The sequence below is a fragment of the Pieris napi genome, chromosome 12 (assembly GCF_905475465.1).
Source record: "Pieris napi chromosome 12, ilPieNapi1.2, whole genome shotgun sequence".
In the NCBI taxonomy this organism is placed as follows: Eukaryota; Metazoa; Arthropoda; class Insecta; order Lepidoptera; family Pieridae; genus Pieris; species Pieris napi.
The window spans coordinates 8713360-8729755 of record NC_062245.1 but is presented as its reverse complement, the minus strand read 5'-3'; the positions used below and the strand labels follow the sequence as shown (position 1 = coordinate 8729755).

General features: G+C 34.2%; 4 protein-coding genes across 4 annotated transcripts; 3 read left to right on the top strand and 1 right to left on the bottom strand.

Annotated features, from left to right (window-relative positions):
• Positions 1–3161: 3161 nt before the first annotated feature.
• LOC125054595 (glutamate receptor ionotropic, kainate glr-3) lies at positions 3162–6106 on the top strand. The gene is made up of 3 exons (XM_047656589.1): positions 3162–3456; positions 4247–4389; positions 5226–6106. Exons 1-3 carry the CDS (start codon positions 3194–3196, stop codon positions 6104–6106), a joined length of 1287 nt encoding a protein of 428 aa, XP_047512545.1. The 5' UTR covers positions 3162–3193.
• A 242-nt stretch (positions 6107–6348) lies between these two features.
• LOC125054674 (serine/threonine-protein kinase Aurora-2) lies at positions 6349–7749 on the bottom strand. Its single transcript, XM_047656691.1, has one exon. The coding sequence runs from the start codon at positions 7496–7498 to the stop codon at positions 6482–6484; it is 1017 nt and encodes a 338-aa protein (XP_047512647.1). The 5' UTR covers positions 7499–7749; the 3' UTR covers positions 6349–6481.
• Positions 7750–7805: 56 nt separating this feature from the next.
• On the top strand, positions 7806–9888 carry LOC125054675 (RWD domain-containing protein 4). Its single transcript, XM_047656692.1, has 5 exons — positions 7806–7959; positions 8097–8218; positions 8796–8899; positions 8968–9148; positions 9350–9888. Exons 2-5 carry the CDS (start codon positions 8111–8113, stop codon positions 9512–9514), a joined length of 558 nt encoding a protein of 185 aa, XP_047512648.1. The 5' UTR covers positions 7806–7959; positions 8097–8110; the 3' UTR covers positions 9515–9888.
• Positions 9889–10424: 536 nt separating this feature from the next.
• Positions 10425–14475, top strand: LOC125054687 (cytochrome b5 domain-containing protein 1). Its single transcript, XM_047656702.1, has 4 exons — positions 10425–10684; positions 11843–12104; positions 12583–12828; positions 14308–14475. Exons 1-4 carry the CDS (start codon positions 10439–10441, stop codon positions 14394–14396), a joined length of 843 nt encoding a protein of 280 aa, XP_047512658.1. The 5' UTR covers positions 10425–10438; the 3' UTR covers positions 14397–14475.
• The last annotated feature ends 1921 nt before the right edge of the window (positions 14476–16396 follow it).

The following is a 16396-nucleotide window of genomic DNA, read 5'->3' as shown; positions in this document are numbered from 1 at the left end:
TTGAAATAAATATTTAAATACAATCATTGCTACCTTTAATTTACATACTAAATTAGTTCTGTCAATCAGTCTTCCCATTTAACTTACATGATAGCATGTTTTGACCATGGCGGGACGTTTGCTTTTTCTATTAAGTGGGCTATTTTTTAATTGGTAAGTGTTATCTTTGATGACTATAACATTTGCTAATGTCTGTATCGTTGGGTCTATGAACTTTATACTGATGTAAAATGATGTCAAAATTGCGTCTCTCGTGGAACTCAGATTTATATTCTTGAATTTCAAATAGCTTTTGCTAGCATCTTTAGGAGAATAAGAAAGCCACCCCATATTAGCAAATCTATTTGAGAGATTATATATTTAAAATTATTCCGTGATTCCGCTTAGAACAGCGGAACGTAAGCTAAGAACAGTTCCAAATGAAAAGTTCAGGACGCACATAATGGGTCCGCACCGCAGAATACAAAAAAACGGAAATAACTAACGTAGACAAAACTAATACCCATTTGATATGTAATTTTTAACAATATTGAATTAAAGTGGCTTTATTTTTATTATTTATTACCGTACCGTACGCAGAACTCCTCTTAAACGGCTGAACTATTTTGTATGCATTTGGGTGACGCCCTGGTTTAGAATTTAGATAACGCAGTTGGCGCTGCAGTCGGTAACTAGGTTATAAATCTTCTGTGCATGTGTTCGTAATTAAACTCCTAAACGGCTGGATAGATTTTGATGAAATTTTTGTGTGTTCAAGTGGAGTCGAGAATTATTTACATTACTAGATTTTTTGTATGTAAGACGTGTATACAGGACAACGTCTGTAGTATATTTTAACATTAACTGTTTGTTTTAACATTTGTGCCAAAATATATTGAAATCAAGTCGTTCATTTCTTTTTAGTGGTTTATGCGACATAGGATCTATTATTAAAGATATCAACGTTCGTAAAGACCTACAGAATATCATCATCACGGTACTCAATGATCTGGCGAAAAGAAATGATGTCACTTGCGTCACGGCAATCACTGATGATATCTACCTAAATATCTTTGACGGGGGATTCTTTAAGAGAACTAGGCCTTTGCCTTTTGTGACGGTACTTAATTTGTAACAATTAATTATTTGTACCAATCAGAGATTACAGTTTAGTGGCTGAAGTATTAAAAATTAAATTTAATAACTTTTTCCATCCAATTTTAAATACATAGTATTAGTGTTAAAGACATCTACATTTTCTTAGTGAAAATCATTTTGTCCTGTGCATGGAGCGCAAAACAGCACTTGTTTTGTTAGAATGTTCACATTCACAACTCTAAGGAGTAAGGAACATGGCTAGAGGCACAGCCTTGCGATTCTGTAACTCACTTTTCGAACTGTCACAGCGGTTTTCGCAGCGGCGGTCGCGCTCAAATCAGTCGTGAAGCAGTCATTTTATGATCTGGCATTCTGATAAACAATAAACTACAACCTCCCTCCTTATCACCCACCTTATCTGTGAAAACCGCTGTGTGCGATCGAAAAGTGAGTTACAGAATCGCAAGGCAGCTCTTCCATGAATCAGTCGGGAGTATGAAACGTCTGCGTAAAAGAATTAATTTTTTGCGTAACCACGATAAAACCGCTGTAAAAAAATTTATATTGTAAAGAATTTTCAACCACAGTACAGCGTTTTCGATACGAGCGATTGGTTTTCCCATAGATTGTTGTTCAAGAAAATGAGGATTTACTTTCACCAAACTTCGATACGTTGGAATCCATTTCTCGTGCGAAAGATGATGGTTGCAACGTGTATGTGATTTTATTGGCTAACGGCTTACAAGTAACGAGACTTTTAAAATTTGGGGAAAGGTAATAAAACGACTTCTTTGTAATTTCTTTTCATTTGGTTTATAAAAGGCTACTAACATACTCTTATTGCGGCTTAAACATGTCTTTATATTTAACACTCGACAGTCAACGGTAATTGTGTTAAAAGCCACTAGTGCATATTAAATATATCACATCGTATTTCCCTCAGAAATTATATCTGGTTCTTGATAATTTTTTAATAGGCAAGTTCAGCCTTCTGTATACACGTCATTGATTTTTTAAAAAAAGGCATGCCGGTTTTTTCAAGTTTCGTACTCGCTGAAGAAACTCAACTCGCTGAAAAATTCCATCGTTGCGTTTCTAACGCACGACCTCGGTGTTGAAAGGAGCAAGCTCTAGTTAGAAGGCCAACTATTAATTTTGATAGGCTGACTATACTATGTAGCAAAAAAACGCAACTATAGATAATTTGTATTTCAGATATCGTCTTCTCAACACACGAGCTAAATTTATAATGCTTTACGACATACGACTTTTCCATAGCGACTTCCACTACCTATGGAAGCGTATTGTGAACGCAATTTTCATAAAACACCACAAAAAAGTCATTGGAAAGTTGAAAAGCAAACCCTGGTTTGACATATCTACTGTTCCCTACCCAAATCCGATTAAGGGAGTTTTTGTACCACGTAGGGTGGATATTTGGAGAAACGGCAGGTTTCAGTATGGAAAAGAGCTGTTTTTTGTTAAGACAAATAATTTAAATGGTGAAATTTTGAATGTTGTGTACTTGGAACATGTTCCGTCGGTGATGATTATGAAACACAATGTGTCTGATAAGGTCAGCGGTGTGGAGGTTGAGGTAAATTTTTCTTAATAAATAAAATAAAAAAATACATTAGCGCTACAACCCTTAGTTAACCAATGTATTCTTAAGATTTCAAATTTTTGGCCCTACTGCGATGAGTGTATTCGGAATGTCAAGTTTCTTTTGTACATTACTAACTCGGACCAAAAATGTTTTAGATGTTGACATAAGGGAGTCCGCGCGTATAGTTCGCGCTTAGAATTGTATTTGTATCTTATCCTTTGAGACATGGTATGGTATGGTATGGTTGGTGGACTCAGTTTCCGCGGTTAGACTCATAATTGTGCGTAAATTCCTGGCTAATTAAGCCTAGCTTCTTCCAGAAGCACAGAAGTCTCTTGGGCACTTCACAGGCTTCACGGAGCGACCTCACTGCTCCAAGGATTTCTGCACGATGTTTAGCCTTGCATTCCTTTCAGACATAGCGTCACGGAAGGATAAGCGCGGGTTTGTTCCGTAATACCTACACTCATACCTATTATTACGCAGATTCTCAATACACTATCTCAAAAAATGAACTTCAAACCAAAATTATACCAACCCATTGACTCTGATGTTCACAAATGGGGCGAGATGCAAGCAAATGGATCCTACTCGGGACTGTTCGGTGAAATGGTCAGTGGGAAGGCTGATGTTGCCCTGGGCAACCTTCAGTATACTCCTTATCATTTGGACTTGTCAGATTTGAGCATTCCCTACACGTCACAATGTTGGACCTTCCTCACGCCAGAGGCCCTTACAGACAATTCGTGGAAAACATTAATTTTACCATTTAAGTAAGTTTTAACTTAATATTATGAATTTAAAACACTAAATTACAGGAACTTTCACATGAGAAGCCTCAAGACAAATGTATATTGCGATAATTAACCGGCTAATATCCGGTAATTATCAAAACATATGATATTAATTTTAGTCATCAAAACACTTCACATTAACACGACAATTAATTTATATTAAATTGATTGATGAGAGACATTTTTGCGTCTGTTTAATTTATCATTTTGAAGGTGTCTCCACACCATGAACGCCCTGAGGAGTAAGAAAACCCCGTAAATGTCTTCAAGGGTTTATTTTAAATGAATCAAAGAATTTAAATAAACTAATAAAATACACACATAAACAAAAAAGGCACTAATTACTTCAATTACCCGCACTTCACACAGTATTGTATCGCTTGTCTTCGCTTTTCGATTGTTATCTCTTCGATGTTAATCTTTCGAAACTGAATTAACTGGTCGCGTTTGGACCCGCTTATATTGAAATGCAAATTCCTTAAAACAGTAATAAATCACATTTCACCCTGCAGAAAACGTCTCTAACTTATGGTTAATTCGAGCAACTTTTCAGTCAACTCGTCTTCGTAACAATATGTAAAAATAAAATGAAAAATTTCATTGATCGTCCTTACCTACTATCAGATCACGACACATGCGTCCTGGATCCAAGTTATTTTAGTCTAATGAATAAAGAATAAAAGTTTGCATGAAATAACTCTGGACCTGAACCGATTTTAATAATTTTTACAAAACTGTTTAGAAAGTGCTAATTACTAAAAATATTTAGATTAAACATGTGGATAGCCGTTCTCCTAGTTCTGCTGGTGACTGGAACAATATTTTTTGGTCTTGCACACTATTACTTGAATTTGATTACCTTTCGAGAGGATTTAAAAGATTCCTGTCAAGTTAATAAGGAGAAATTACAAGGTAAGAAAGGAATATTCTTGAAACTCTACCTTCACATACTTTGTTAACCTATGTTAGTTGTAAAGCTATGAAACTACCTTCCTGGTCACGTTCGGCGTCTTCATTATCATCCTTCAAAAATCTCATATTTAAGCATTATTACGGTGTAATTAATGTATTTTTGTTATTTTTTATTAATGTTTTAAAGTTTTTTGTGAGTTTTAACCGATATTCTATCTAATATTTTATAATTTTCATTAACCATTATTATTATATTTCATTCTTTATATTATAAGTTTTACTCTTTTACATATCTTTCATTTATGTTCATGTAATTAGGGTAAATAGTAGAGATAATTTTTTTGTGATTAGACCCATTTCTAACATGGTGTAATGGTTGCAGCTCCTTACAAACATTGCGAACACAACAAAAAACTTGGCGATTAAAAATAATAAAGTGTTAATAATAATTTTAATGAGTAAATGAAGGCCGTCTCAGGAGTATGTTCCCAGTAGGTAAAAGAGACAGCGCTCAGACTGTTACCCGTTTTTCAAAAATGTATTGGATTATGACATAAGGGAGTCGTCGAAACAAACGAAAGTTTTAAAAGAAATAAAATAAAAAAGTTATTTGTAAAAGTTCATTATATTCATGCCATAAGTAAAAGCAAAAGAAATATGCTAAATTAAATTAATAATTGAGTTATAATGACATTTCGCTGTGTGATGTTACTCTAATTTACTTAAGAATCAATGACCTTATGTCGATACTACCAGGCTAACGAACTTATACTCAGGTAGAATATTAAATGTTGCTAATCAAACAAGCTTGCTAAATCTGACTCAACTATTTGCAGGTGAAAAACCAGTTGGCTTGTATTTGTTCGGCGAAATTACAAACAGCATACTTTATACATATGGAATGCTTCTAGTCGTGTCATTACCTAAGTTACCGACTGGGTGGTCAATAAGGTTATTAACTGGCTGGTATTGGCTATACTGCATCTTGTTAGTTGTATCATACAGAGCCAGCATGACTGCTATTCTAGCAAACCCAGCGCCAAGAGTCACTATTGATAACTTAAACGAATTGGTGGATAGCAAACTGAAATGCGGAGGCTGGGGTAGCGAAACAAAGAAATTTTTTCAACAATCATTAGATGAGAAAGGCCAAAAAATCGGAGATAATTTTGAACATATTAATGATCCTAACGAAGCTGCTACGCGTATAGCTCGTGGCGTATTCGCGTATTACGACAGCTCAGATTTTTTAAAGTACCTTAGTGTAAAGAGAAAACAAGCAAAAACAATGATTGATGTTGCCAATTTTACTATGAATAGTACAGAGGTGGATAGTCAAGGCGAAAGAAATCTGCACATTATGTCGGATTGTGTTGTTAATGCACCAATATCTATAGGTTTTCATAAGAATTCTCCTTTGAAACCTTTAGTAGATATTTATTTGAAACAAATCATTGAAGTTGGTCTAATTGAGAAATGGCAAAACGATGCTATGTACAAAATAAGGACTTTAGATACTAGTGAAGAAGAAATTAAGGCTTTGATTAATTTGAAGAAAATGTATTGTGCCTTTATTGCTTTAGCCATTGGTTACACCATTAGTACTCTTTGTTTACTAGGTGAATATGCACACTGGAATTTGGTAGTAAAAAGGGACCCTACATTTGATAAATATAATTTAGATGAATATTTTAAGAGTAAAAATAAAAAACTTTAATTATTTATCTATGTATATTATTATTCATAATTAATCAGTCCTTAAAGCTCTAAAATATTTTACCATATAATTCATTTTTAAAAGTTTAATTATTATTATTACTACACAATTTTCTATATTTTCTATTAAATGAAAAATACATTAGAACAATGATAGCAAAAGTAAGAAATAATATTGTTCGAAAATATAAGGAGAAATTGCATTGTAAAGTAACCAAAAAAGTTATTATAGTACAGAATTAAGGTATAAATCACAAATGGCCTTGTGTATAGTAAGTATTGAAGATTGTTGAAAATAAGTATAAAAAGCTTTACAGCCTTTTTTTAAGCCAGCTTAAGTAATTTCCTTAAATGTTAATTGTCATATCTTTGGGAACTATTTCTGTTCTACAATATCAAAAGCAGGTGGTTTTATACCTTCTGGGGCATTTTGAACAATCCAAGGGTGTTTCAAAACTTTAGCTAGTGGTAGCCTGTCCTCAGGCTTAATAACAAGTAATTTTCCTATTAAATCTCTTGCTAATCCTGACACATAATCAGGATACTTAATAATTACATGTCTAATTTTTTTATAAGTTAGACTGTGATCGGTAGATTCAAATGGGGGAAGTCCTACTAATAATTCATAGCAAAGTACTCCAAGACTCCATATATCAACTGCGTAACTATGTGGCTTAGAATCAACCATTTCAGGAGATAGATAATCTAATGTACCACAAAGGGTCATGCGTCTAGATGAAGGTGAGTGAACAGACCAGCCAAAATCTGCTATTTTCAACTCCCAATTGTGACCAATCAATAAATTTTCTGGTTTAAGATCTCTATGAATAACTTTTTTCTGGTGGCAATAAATTAGGGCTTTAGTCAAATCTCTTATATAGATGGCAGCAGTCTTTTCATCAAATTTCTTGAGAAGTCTTAATAGTCTATAAAGAGCACCGTGTTTAGCATATTCCAATATAAGATAAATGCGCTTTTCATCATGGAAGTATCCATACATGCGAAGAATGTTAGGATGACGGAGTCGACATTGAATTTCAACTTCACGCCGCACTTGGTGCTCGATGTCAGAAGAGAGAATTTGGCTTTTGAACAAAACCTTAAGGGCCACTACGTAATGTGATAATTTTTCCCTTGCCAAATAAACACTTCCAAATTTACCTTTTCCGAGTGGCCGTCCAAGATCAAAGTCAGTAATAGCCCAAAGCTTTTTTCCATCCTTTTTAGGTTCAGACGTACTTGCTACATCCGTAACATTTTGTAGTTGAACACTATTCAGCAACGGTCGACTAGCTGGTGCTGCCGGTATCTTAAAACCATCACATGGTCCAGGAAGTTTAGGTGTGCTTGTTGCAGATCCTGATATCGGGGGCCTATTTTCTTTAGAATTCATTTTTCGAAAATAATTTCCTCACCCCGATATTTGTTAACACAATTTAAAATATTTTGTTTCAATTCTTATCCTCAGTTTTTCAATTCAAATATCAGGATTTAACGTATATTTATCTGTCACAACAATTAGACTGAGAACTTAAAATTAAACGTCATTTGAACCATTTTGCAAACGTCAGACACACGAATACGATTTTTATTCCCTTTAACAGGACACTGCAATCTGTCAGATCACAGGTAACGAATATGAAATACTACTCTATGGATAAACTGTCAACCAAGACAGATAACTCATAAGTCATAACTCAAACTCATAACAGCTGTTAAATTTCTTAATATAATATTATAAATTCTGCAATATAGGAAGATTCTTTCGATGTTTATAAAATATACAGTAAATGTTAATTAGCACGAGATATCTAAAACTGAATTTATTTCAACAATAAACTTCCTGACCTGAAGGTAAGTGTGGGTTTATGTTATATCGATATTGTTCATAATAACCTAAATCAATGTTTGATCGTGACTTACAAAACTTTGAACTAATTTATATGATATATATTTACTATAATTTTTATAATATTTTTAATTTTTTAAAGATCTCCAATATAAAATGTCTGATGATGCCGAGCAACAGGCCGAAGAAGTTGATGTTTTAAAATCCATTTACGAAGGAGACGAGAACTTCAAACAATTAAATGACAAGACTTATCAGTATAAGGTGAATATCTAAGATTAAGATTTATATAAAAAAAGCTTGTCTCTAGATTAAATATTAAATTTGTAAAAGCTTTAACCCCTAATATACTTGTATCTAGATCTTACAAAGAAAGAAATTACATAATGAAAACAGGGCCATTTTTATAGCCATAACCATCCATAACATACAAAATTTATGGCCTATTGTTTAGACCAACACTCTAGTCACTAGGTGCATGCTTAAGCCACTAGACTCTAGTGGCTTAAGCATGCACCTCTTAACCCTGAGGTTAGGTTCACCTATGGACTTCTTTCTATATCCACAATAAATACTGCTTGTATGGTGAAGCAAAATATCAAGAAACTGGCATGCCTTGGACTTAAAAATTGTTAACATATAACTGACACAAAAGGCTGGTCACCCACATACACAATATTAATTATTTACTATTATTTTAAATATGTAAATTACTCAATACACAAAACAGATTCAGAAATCGAAAGCCAAGATTTAGTGATTTAGAGTTTTTGTTGTTGTTTGAAAGTCAACATGTAGTTAGATTAACATTTTAATACTTGGTTGATTGTTTAAATTACAGTATAGAGATGAAGAGAAATCATTCATAGTAGAGATATGTTGGGGTCCTACATATCCTACAGAAAAACCTAGGATCAATTTAGAAATATTCTACAATCAACACTTGTAAGTATGAGCTATTTTGATTTAATTAAAGTTTAATGCGAGAAGTGTAAAGAAGAGAAATATTCCAGAAATTCATCTGTGAAAGAAAATATTCTGAAGATTCTTGATGCCGAAGCAGAGCAGTGGCTTGGTTGTGCTATGACATATACATTATTTGAGTGCCTTAGAGAGAAAGTGCCTGAGATTCTTGCTGATCAAGTAGAGGAAGTGGTTGCAGTGCGATTAGAGAAGGTGGCAATTACAGAACAGGTGAGTGTGTTAGAATAAATGCAAAGGTAATGCTTAGATATACCAACAATCTATAAGTCTAAATCTAGATAATAAAAGACTGAACCCTCTAAAAAATAAGATAATATCTTAGTTATGTTTTCACATTGCAAGCAGATAAGAAACAAAATTTACACCACAGGTCAATGTTAAGGTTTCTCTAACTTATATTTTAATTTGTAGTTGGAATCCAAGAAGCCAGAAAAGAAAGAACAGCTCAGCAAATCACAAAAGAGAAGAGCATGGGATAAAGCAGAAATGGGTAAAGGTGGCGAGAAGCCAAGGGGTTGGGATTGGGTTGATATTGTCAAGCACCTGTCACAAGCGCCACATGTTCAGCCATCTTGACACTAGTGAGAGATAGTAGAACCAGGAAAAAGACAAACATGCTTATTATTCTGCAGGTGTTTACTCATACTGTAACGCATAATATAACAAGTTTTAGTCAAACAAATAATCTCGGATTATATTATTATATCAATTATAAAAGACTCATTTACAATACTACTACTATTTTATCCATACAACTATTTGTACAAGTAAATTCCATAGAAGTAGTATAGAAAGCATTACTCCTATAGAAATATAAAACCTATTTTACCCAACCAACAGGTTGATTTTTTATATACTAATATTAATGAAATCTGTACTATACATATGCTTTTGTCTGGTAAATGTATATATTACTATTATGGTCATTATAATATAATTTATGAAGTAATTGTGATGTCTTATTTATTATCAACAAAAAATTTAATGACAATTATTTACTGGTACTTATGGTCTGATAACACGACATAAATGGTTTATTGTTAGATCTCACCACAGATTCACGCAAGGAAATAATTATTTTTGATTTTAATTGATTAAGGGTATGTTTCATAATGTACGGATAAGTTCTACATAAGTTCCAAATTAGCTATTTATTACTTATTGGTAGGATAAACACTATTGTTGCGTTTCACGACTGTCAGATAGCGCTATTCGTCACATAAAGTCGATCATAAGCTATGAGTCCGATGAATGTCAAAAAGCACAATTTATCTTACAAATAATTTATGTGTTGCATAGCTATTTGGTACTTTATCCATACATTGTGAAACAGACCCTTAAAATTTTAAAGAGTTCTTTTCACTAAACTCCGTATCCGTTAATCATGAAAGATCAGCGGCCGATTGGCGCCGTTGTAATGATTGACAATGTACGTCAATATTTGCATTGCTTGTCAAAATGACAATTATGTTACGATTTTATTTTTTAAATATATAAACAATGATTTACACAATCCAGCAATGGTATACGCCAGCAGAAGTAGCAGTTCACAACACAGCGACGGATTGCTGGGTGTCTCTTAATGGTAAAGTTCGCAACCTCACCCCTTGGCTGGAGCAACAGTTTAAGTTGTGCAAATGCATTAAGTCCTGTTCGTGTCCCATAAATAACTGGTACTGTAGGGATGAATGTGTCGAGTACTGTCCATGTTTTAAACGGGGATTCTTATACTGTGATGCCAAACGGGTAATACAATTGCAAGTTTTTGGTCAACTAGACTTTAATACATTACATACCGAGGTATAACACTGAAAATTTTTAGAAAATGAAAAACGGCGTAATGTGGAAAGTTGCCAATACTTTTATTGTTTTTTGAAGTAATCTCTGTTCCTCTCTACACATCGTCGCATTCGATGGAGCCATTAAGAAAAGCAGTGGGCCCATTCTTCCTTAGGGGTCTCTTTTATAGTATATTCGTACGCTTTCACCGCATCTCCATTCTCCAGGGATCGTAAAGCGAATACCACGAATTTCATCTTTAGTTTTGGGTTCGTAGCAATATATCCAGCTTTCATCACCTGTGACGATGTCAAATATAGTATTTGAGTCACCGCCGTTGAACTTATCTAACATTTGGCGACACCAGTCCTTACGAAGGTGTTTCTGGTCGACGGTTAAAGTATGGGGAATCCATCTGGTACAAAGCTTCCTGACGCCAAAATGTTCATGTAATATTTTTTGAACTTGACTTGACTAAGCTTGCCCGTATCTGTTGATGGGTCACTCTATCATGCGTCGCACAGCACTGATGTTATCTCAGTAGTCGCTGTTAAAGGACGTTCCTCACGCGGATCATCATTGAGATTGCTACGTCCACGCTTAAACTCGTTAATCCAGTTGTAAATAGTGGCACGAGATGGGGCTTCATAAAGAAATACTAATCGCAGCCTATCATAGCTTTGTTGTTGAGTAAGCCCACAAGGAAAGTCATAATAAATTATTGACCGAAAATTTTCTCGCGTATGAAAAATTGCTGGCGATAGTCGCGTACGAGATCTCGCACCAAAACGTGCGAGAAACTCTCTCCATCTAAATAGGCCATAAGGTTCATTTTCACATGTAACAAGAGTTTTATATTTGCCGCCAATTCACAAAAAAATGACAAATGAATGCAATATACTACATTAGGTTACCAAAGAGTTCTAAAATTGAAATTCAAAATAGTTTCATAAGCAATGTTTCTCACTGGCCAATTCTAAACATTTTCAGTGTTTCCCACGTATATATTATGTAGCTTGGAGTTATATAATATTAATTCATAATATAAACTTTTATAGAAATAGCTAACAATACAATATTACGAATTACAAAATGCCTTTATAAAATAACTTAGCAATATTTCAGTTGGCTATGACAATTCTTGCGTACGCGGGGAAAGATGTGAGTCATTGGTTCAAAGGCGATGAGTGGGTGAAATATACCCACCCAATAGTGGGATCCACTATCCCCTTTTACCAATACGGGCACGGGAATAGAGAACCCGTAGTACCATCTACAAAATGGCGCCCGCTTTGTAAATGTGGTCCCTGGTGGCTGGATGAGAGCAATGTTGTTGGAAAGGTGACTGCAAAGACAAGACCTATTCGGATTACAAATACCTTAATAGGTAATTTATTTTTAACATAGAAGAAATATCGTTTATATAAAAGATACGCAATTAATAAACTATGATTTATCTATACTGATTCTGAAAAATATATTTCCATACTAGCTGACCGGGCAAACGTCGTTTTGCCATGTATATCATGTATAATAAAAAAATAGGGGTTGATCGTAGAGGGGTGAAAGTTAGGGGTTGTATGTATTTTTTAATGCTGTATCATAAAAACAGAAAAAATATCTAAAAATAAATATTTAGGGGTGGACTACCCTTAACATTTAGGGGGATGAAAAATAGATGATGTCCGATTCTCAGACATATCCAATAAGCACACAAAATTTCATGAGAATCGGTCGAGCCGTTTCGGAGGAGTATGGCAACGAAAACTGTGACACGAGAATTTTATATTTCCATATATATTTTTCCGAATCACGAACACACAAAATATAAGGCTATTGTTATTGTTGCTGACTTCTCATGATAGGAACATCGACAACTTTAGAGGTGTGTTCTGAAGAGACTCTCTATCAAATAATGATGCGCTACCTTCCCCACAATTCCCACATGTTGTCATACACCTGGAGATACTTGGATAAGCCATTGAAATACAATCTTACTTTGGAAGAAAATGGTGTTCCGGACGAGAGGGAAATCTTTAATGACCTAGCGTTACCAGAGAATTTGCACATACCCGATCTGCTTTTGTATTACAATGACGATTTGACTGAAGGTGTGTAATTTATTTAGCATACAAAGTAGTGCTGGGCTAGTCGTAGTAGTAGGGCAGTGGCTCGATTCTCATTCCTGAGATTCTAATAGGCTTTTCTATCTGAGTAAGGAGAACATCGTAAGGAAACTGGCATGCCTTAGACCCAAAGAGTCGTCGGCGTGTTCAGGCACAGAAGGCTGATCGTCTTGCCTCTTAGAATAAGCAAATTATTTAGAAATATGAGGCCAATTTCAGAATTTTGTCCTGCTGTCGTGTAGTAACACGAACGACGTTTTGACGCCAAAACATCGTATTGAATCTGGAGCAAATTTTAGATATTGTACTTGAAACTTCTTTAGGCGCATTAGGGTAATTTTTTTAAAAAACGTCACGAAGATGTGCAGCGTTTTTGTCGAAGAAAAGGGAGAGAGTGAGAAGGGTGATAGAGAACCTTATAGAAATTCTATTTTTAATATATACATTTCGTAAAGAGAATTTATGAAATACTAGCTGACCTGGCTAACTTCGTTCCGCCCTACAACCTTATAATATCGTTGTTACTTTAATTTAACTTATTTTAGGAGTTCATTAATGTTAAGTATTACATTAATACAACTTTTTTGCAAATACAGAAATGTTTTATTGCTTGCCATTGCGAAAGAAGAATGGTAGTTTTACACATTAGGCATCTTCTCTCTAGCGTCAATGTGGCGATACTGCATGTTAAGCACTTTCTGATATCCAACATCTTTTGATCAGGATCAAAGCATGGTCATGCATCTCCTCATTCACCTCAAGATCGGAATTTCTTGAACTGACACGAATTCGACGTAAAATGATGCGTAGTTTTGTCAACAGATGGCACCATATGGTTTTTGCATTCGTAAAATTAATTAATTTATTTATTGTTATTCGATAACTTGTCCGATATTTTATTGCTTATTCTGCTATTCGGGACGGAAACAAATCCAACAAATCCAAAACCATGACAATCGGTCCAGCCGTTCTCGAGTTATAAGTGTTGTAACAAACACGACTTTCTTTTATATATATAGATTAGTATTTTATATTATATGCACAATAATTTATTGATATCTCAAATGACGACTTGTACACATTCATTTAATTCCTAACATATATTACTTTTTCCCTCCCTCTAAGTCTCGGAAATCTAAAGTTTTAGATTTGTATTAATATGAACAAGAGTTAAAAATTAGTTTGCCAAAGAAGTTTCACTTCTGACATGTGTACTTTGTACGCACGCAATTTTTTTTGATGGAACAGGTGGCAAAGGAGCAGCGGCCTCATCTAATGGTAAATGATATGCTCATGGCCAGTGCCAGTAGGCTCGTGAGTGAGTTGCCGGCCTTTTATGAATTGGTACACTCTCTTCTTAAGGGACTCTCAGTCAAATTGGTTAATAACGGGCATAAATGTTCCATATAGTGGTGATGCGCTGGTCCCAACTTTCACTTGTAACAAACAAATTTATATTTTCAGACCCACCCAAAGAATGCTACTGTGAACACCAAGATTGCGTAACAGGACACCCAGAAGACTGCCATAATGTCCACATTGAAGATGATTAAGTAGTTAACTTATTAATTTTCAAATTGAATTGTTAAATTGTAAAATGTACACCAAATTATTAATAACTATTTGACTTGTTTCATAATTATAGATTTTAAAATTTGAATAATCTTTTACACAAAACGCTTTTAACACATTATTTTATTTAACATTTTGAGATACTAATAAATTTTTTCAACATCGCAAATTGGCGGTCCGGGACTTCCTAGTTTTTTTTTTCACTTTGACCCCACTTCACTCACTTCTCACTTTTTTACTCAACAATTTTATAGTAATTGGATTAAATAAAATTTAAAATCGAAGGTCTATGTTTCTAGACTATAAGTTATGTTCAATCAAAGAGAATCTAAACTGTCTTTGGTTACATTATTATGATGTCAATGCCGTAAGATGGGCATGTCATTATTTTTAAGAATATTTTGACACTGAATTTACTTGGAATTATGTAATTTGATACATTTCATTAAAAAGTAAATAATAAATAACCTTTTTGTGACGTTCCGCATTACTTAGATTCCGCGATTTGCATTATTCCGAAGTATATTTCAATTACGTAATTATTATACAAGAGCATACATTTCTTGGCACGTGGTCGGTCGTTGGTATTTACCTTTGACCGGGTAACTGAATAATGTTTATTCATTTGATTTGTTATGTGTAATCACAGGAACGGCACGCGATTTGGCAAAAAATAATAAATTCACGTTGTTGTTGTTGTAGGGGAAAAAAGTGCTTTAGGTAGACTGTGCTGTACCTATCGTTATTATCCCTGATATTTTAAGTCATTGTAAAAATATATATTATAAAAAAATATTTAATAAAAAAATATATATTCACTTACAAAGTGATTTGGATGGAAGCTCCTTCTGATGATCGTCAGCAATATTTAAATATTGTCGATGTTTCATTATAAATAATTATTTAAAAAAATATAGTTTCTTGACGAAACCTTCTACGAAATGGGTTATGAAGAACAATTGAGTTATTTCACCGAATTAAGAAATAAAATAACTTTAAAAAAGCTGCTTTTTTACTTTGATTGTCTTTAAGAATCCTCTATTGTTTACAGTCTTTAACCTTATGTTTTTTCGTAAAATCCCAACTTATGTCTGTCCACAGGATATATGCTCAGCCGAGCGCGTCGTAGGCTCCGGCGCACTGTTGCCATGGTCGTAAACTATCACCTGGTTGTCATGAATATTAATGACCGGGAACGCGTATGCTACCATTTTAATAGGCATAGCTTTATACTTTTTTCTATACGTTCTACCTGTTCATGACCTGTATTGTCCACTATAGTGTCAAAGAACTTTTTTGTCTCAATTTTTAAAATGTTGAATTAATTCCGCATTTGGCTTACTTAATTTTGCCTAGATGTTCAGAATCTTAGGGAAACTAAGTAAATATTCTTTTGTTTTAACACGTTCGTTGCATCTATCAGATCTCTTGCAGGACTTTTGTATTGTGCGTTGAACATAATCGTGTTTTTTCACTCCTTGCGGGAGGATGTAACTTGTAAAGTTCTTTAAGGATGAGCAGGACAAATATACATATTTGCTTCCTACTTAAAGCTGAATTCAAGGACTTTAAAAAATAAATTAGAGATGGATTAGGTCCCTAACGCACAGTACTGTAATTGTTTTAATTCCTTGCGTTAGGAGATATGTCGGTACTCGTGAAATCGTACGCCTCGTAGACGCAAGAGATGGAGGATGGGATTTTTAGTGTTGTCCTAGAATCGACATTCGGGAAGTCGCGGGCACGTTTTGGAAATAACACTCGCGTATATACCAGCGTGTTGATTATTTTTGTATGATAAAAAAGTGTAAAAAATCTATTTTATTGGTGAGGTTTCTAACAAAAAATCAACGCCGGATTATACTGCTGCATCGTCCAGTAAAATATTTGTTTTGGAAAATGTTCAAATTTGCCCCCCATTGACTAATAATGACAGTGATTCTGATTATGAAATATTTAACGATAAACCTTTTTCGTTGGA

Coding starts and splice junctions, on each gene's coding strand:
- LOC125054595 (XM_047656589.1), top strand. CDS start 3,194: ATGAACTTCAAACCAAAATTATACCAACCCATTGACTCTGATGTTCAC. Junction 3,457..4,246: donor ACATTAATTTTACCATTTAA/GTAAGTTTTAAC, acceptor AAAAATATTTAG/ATTAAACATGTGGATAGCCG. Junction 4,390..5,225: donor TAATAAGGAGAAATTACAAG/GTAAGAAAGGAA, acceptor AACTATTTGCAG/GTGAAAAACCAGTTGGCTTG.
- LOC125054674 (XM_047656691.1), bottom strand. CDS start 7,498: ATGAATTCTAAAGAAAATAGGCCCCCGATATCAGGATCTGCAACAAGC.
- LOC125054675 (XM_047656692.1), top strand. CDS start 8,111: ATGTCTGATGATGCCGAGCAACAGGCCGAAGAAGTTGATGTTTTAAAA. Junction 8,219..8,795: donor ACAAGACTTATCAGTATAAG/GTGAATATCTAA, acceptor TTTAAATTACAG/TATAGAGATGAAGAGAAATC. Junction 9,149..9,349: donor AGGTGGCAATTACAGAACAG/GTGAGTGTGTTA, acceptor TTTAATTTGTAG/TTGGAATCCAAGAAGCCAGA.
- LOC125054687 (XM_047656702.1), top strand. CDS start 10,439: ATGATTTACACAATCCAGCAATGGTATACGCCAGCAGAAGTAGCAGTT. Junction 10,685..11,842: donor TATACTGTGATGCCAAACGG/GTAATACAATTG, acceptor GCAATATTTCAG/TTGGCTATGACAATTCTTGC. Junction 12,829..14,307: donor CAATGACGATTTGACTGAAG/GTGTGTAATTTA, acceptor TTATATTTTCAG/ACCCACCCAAAGAATGCTAC.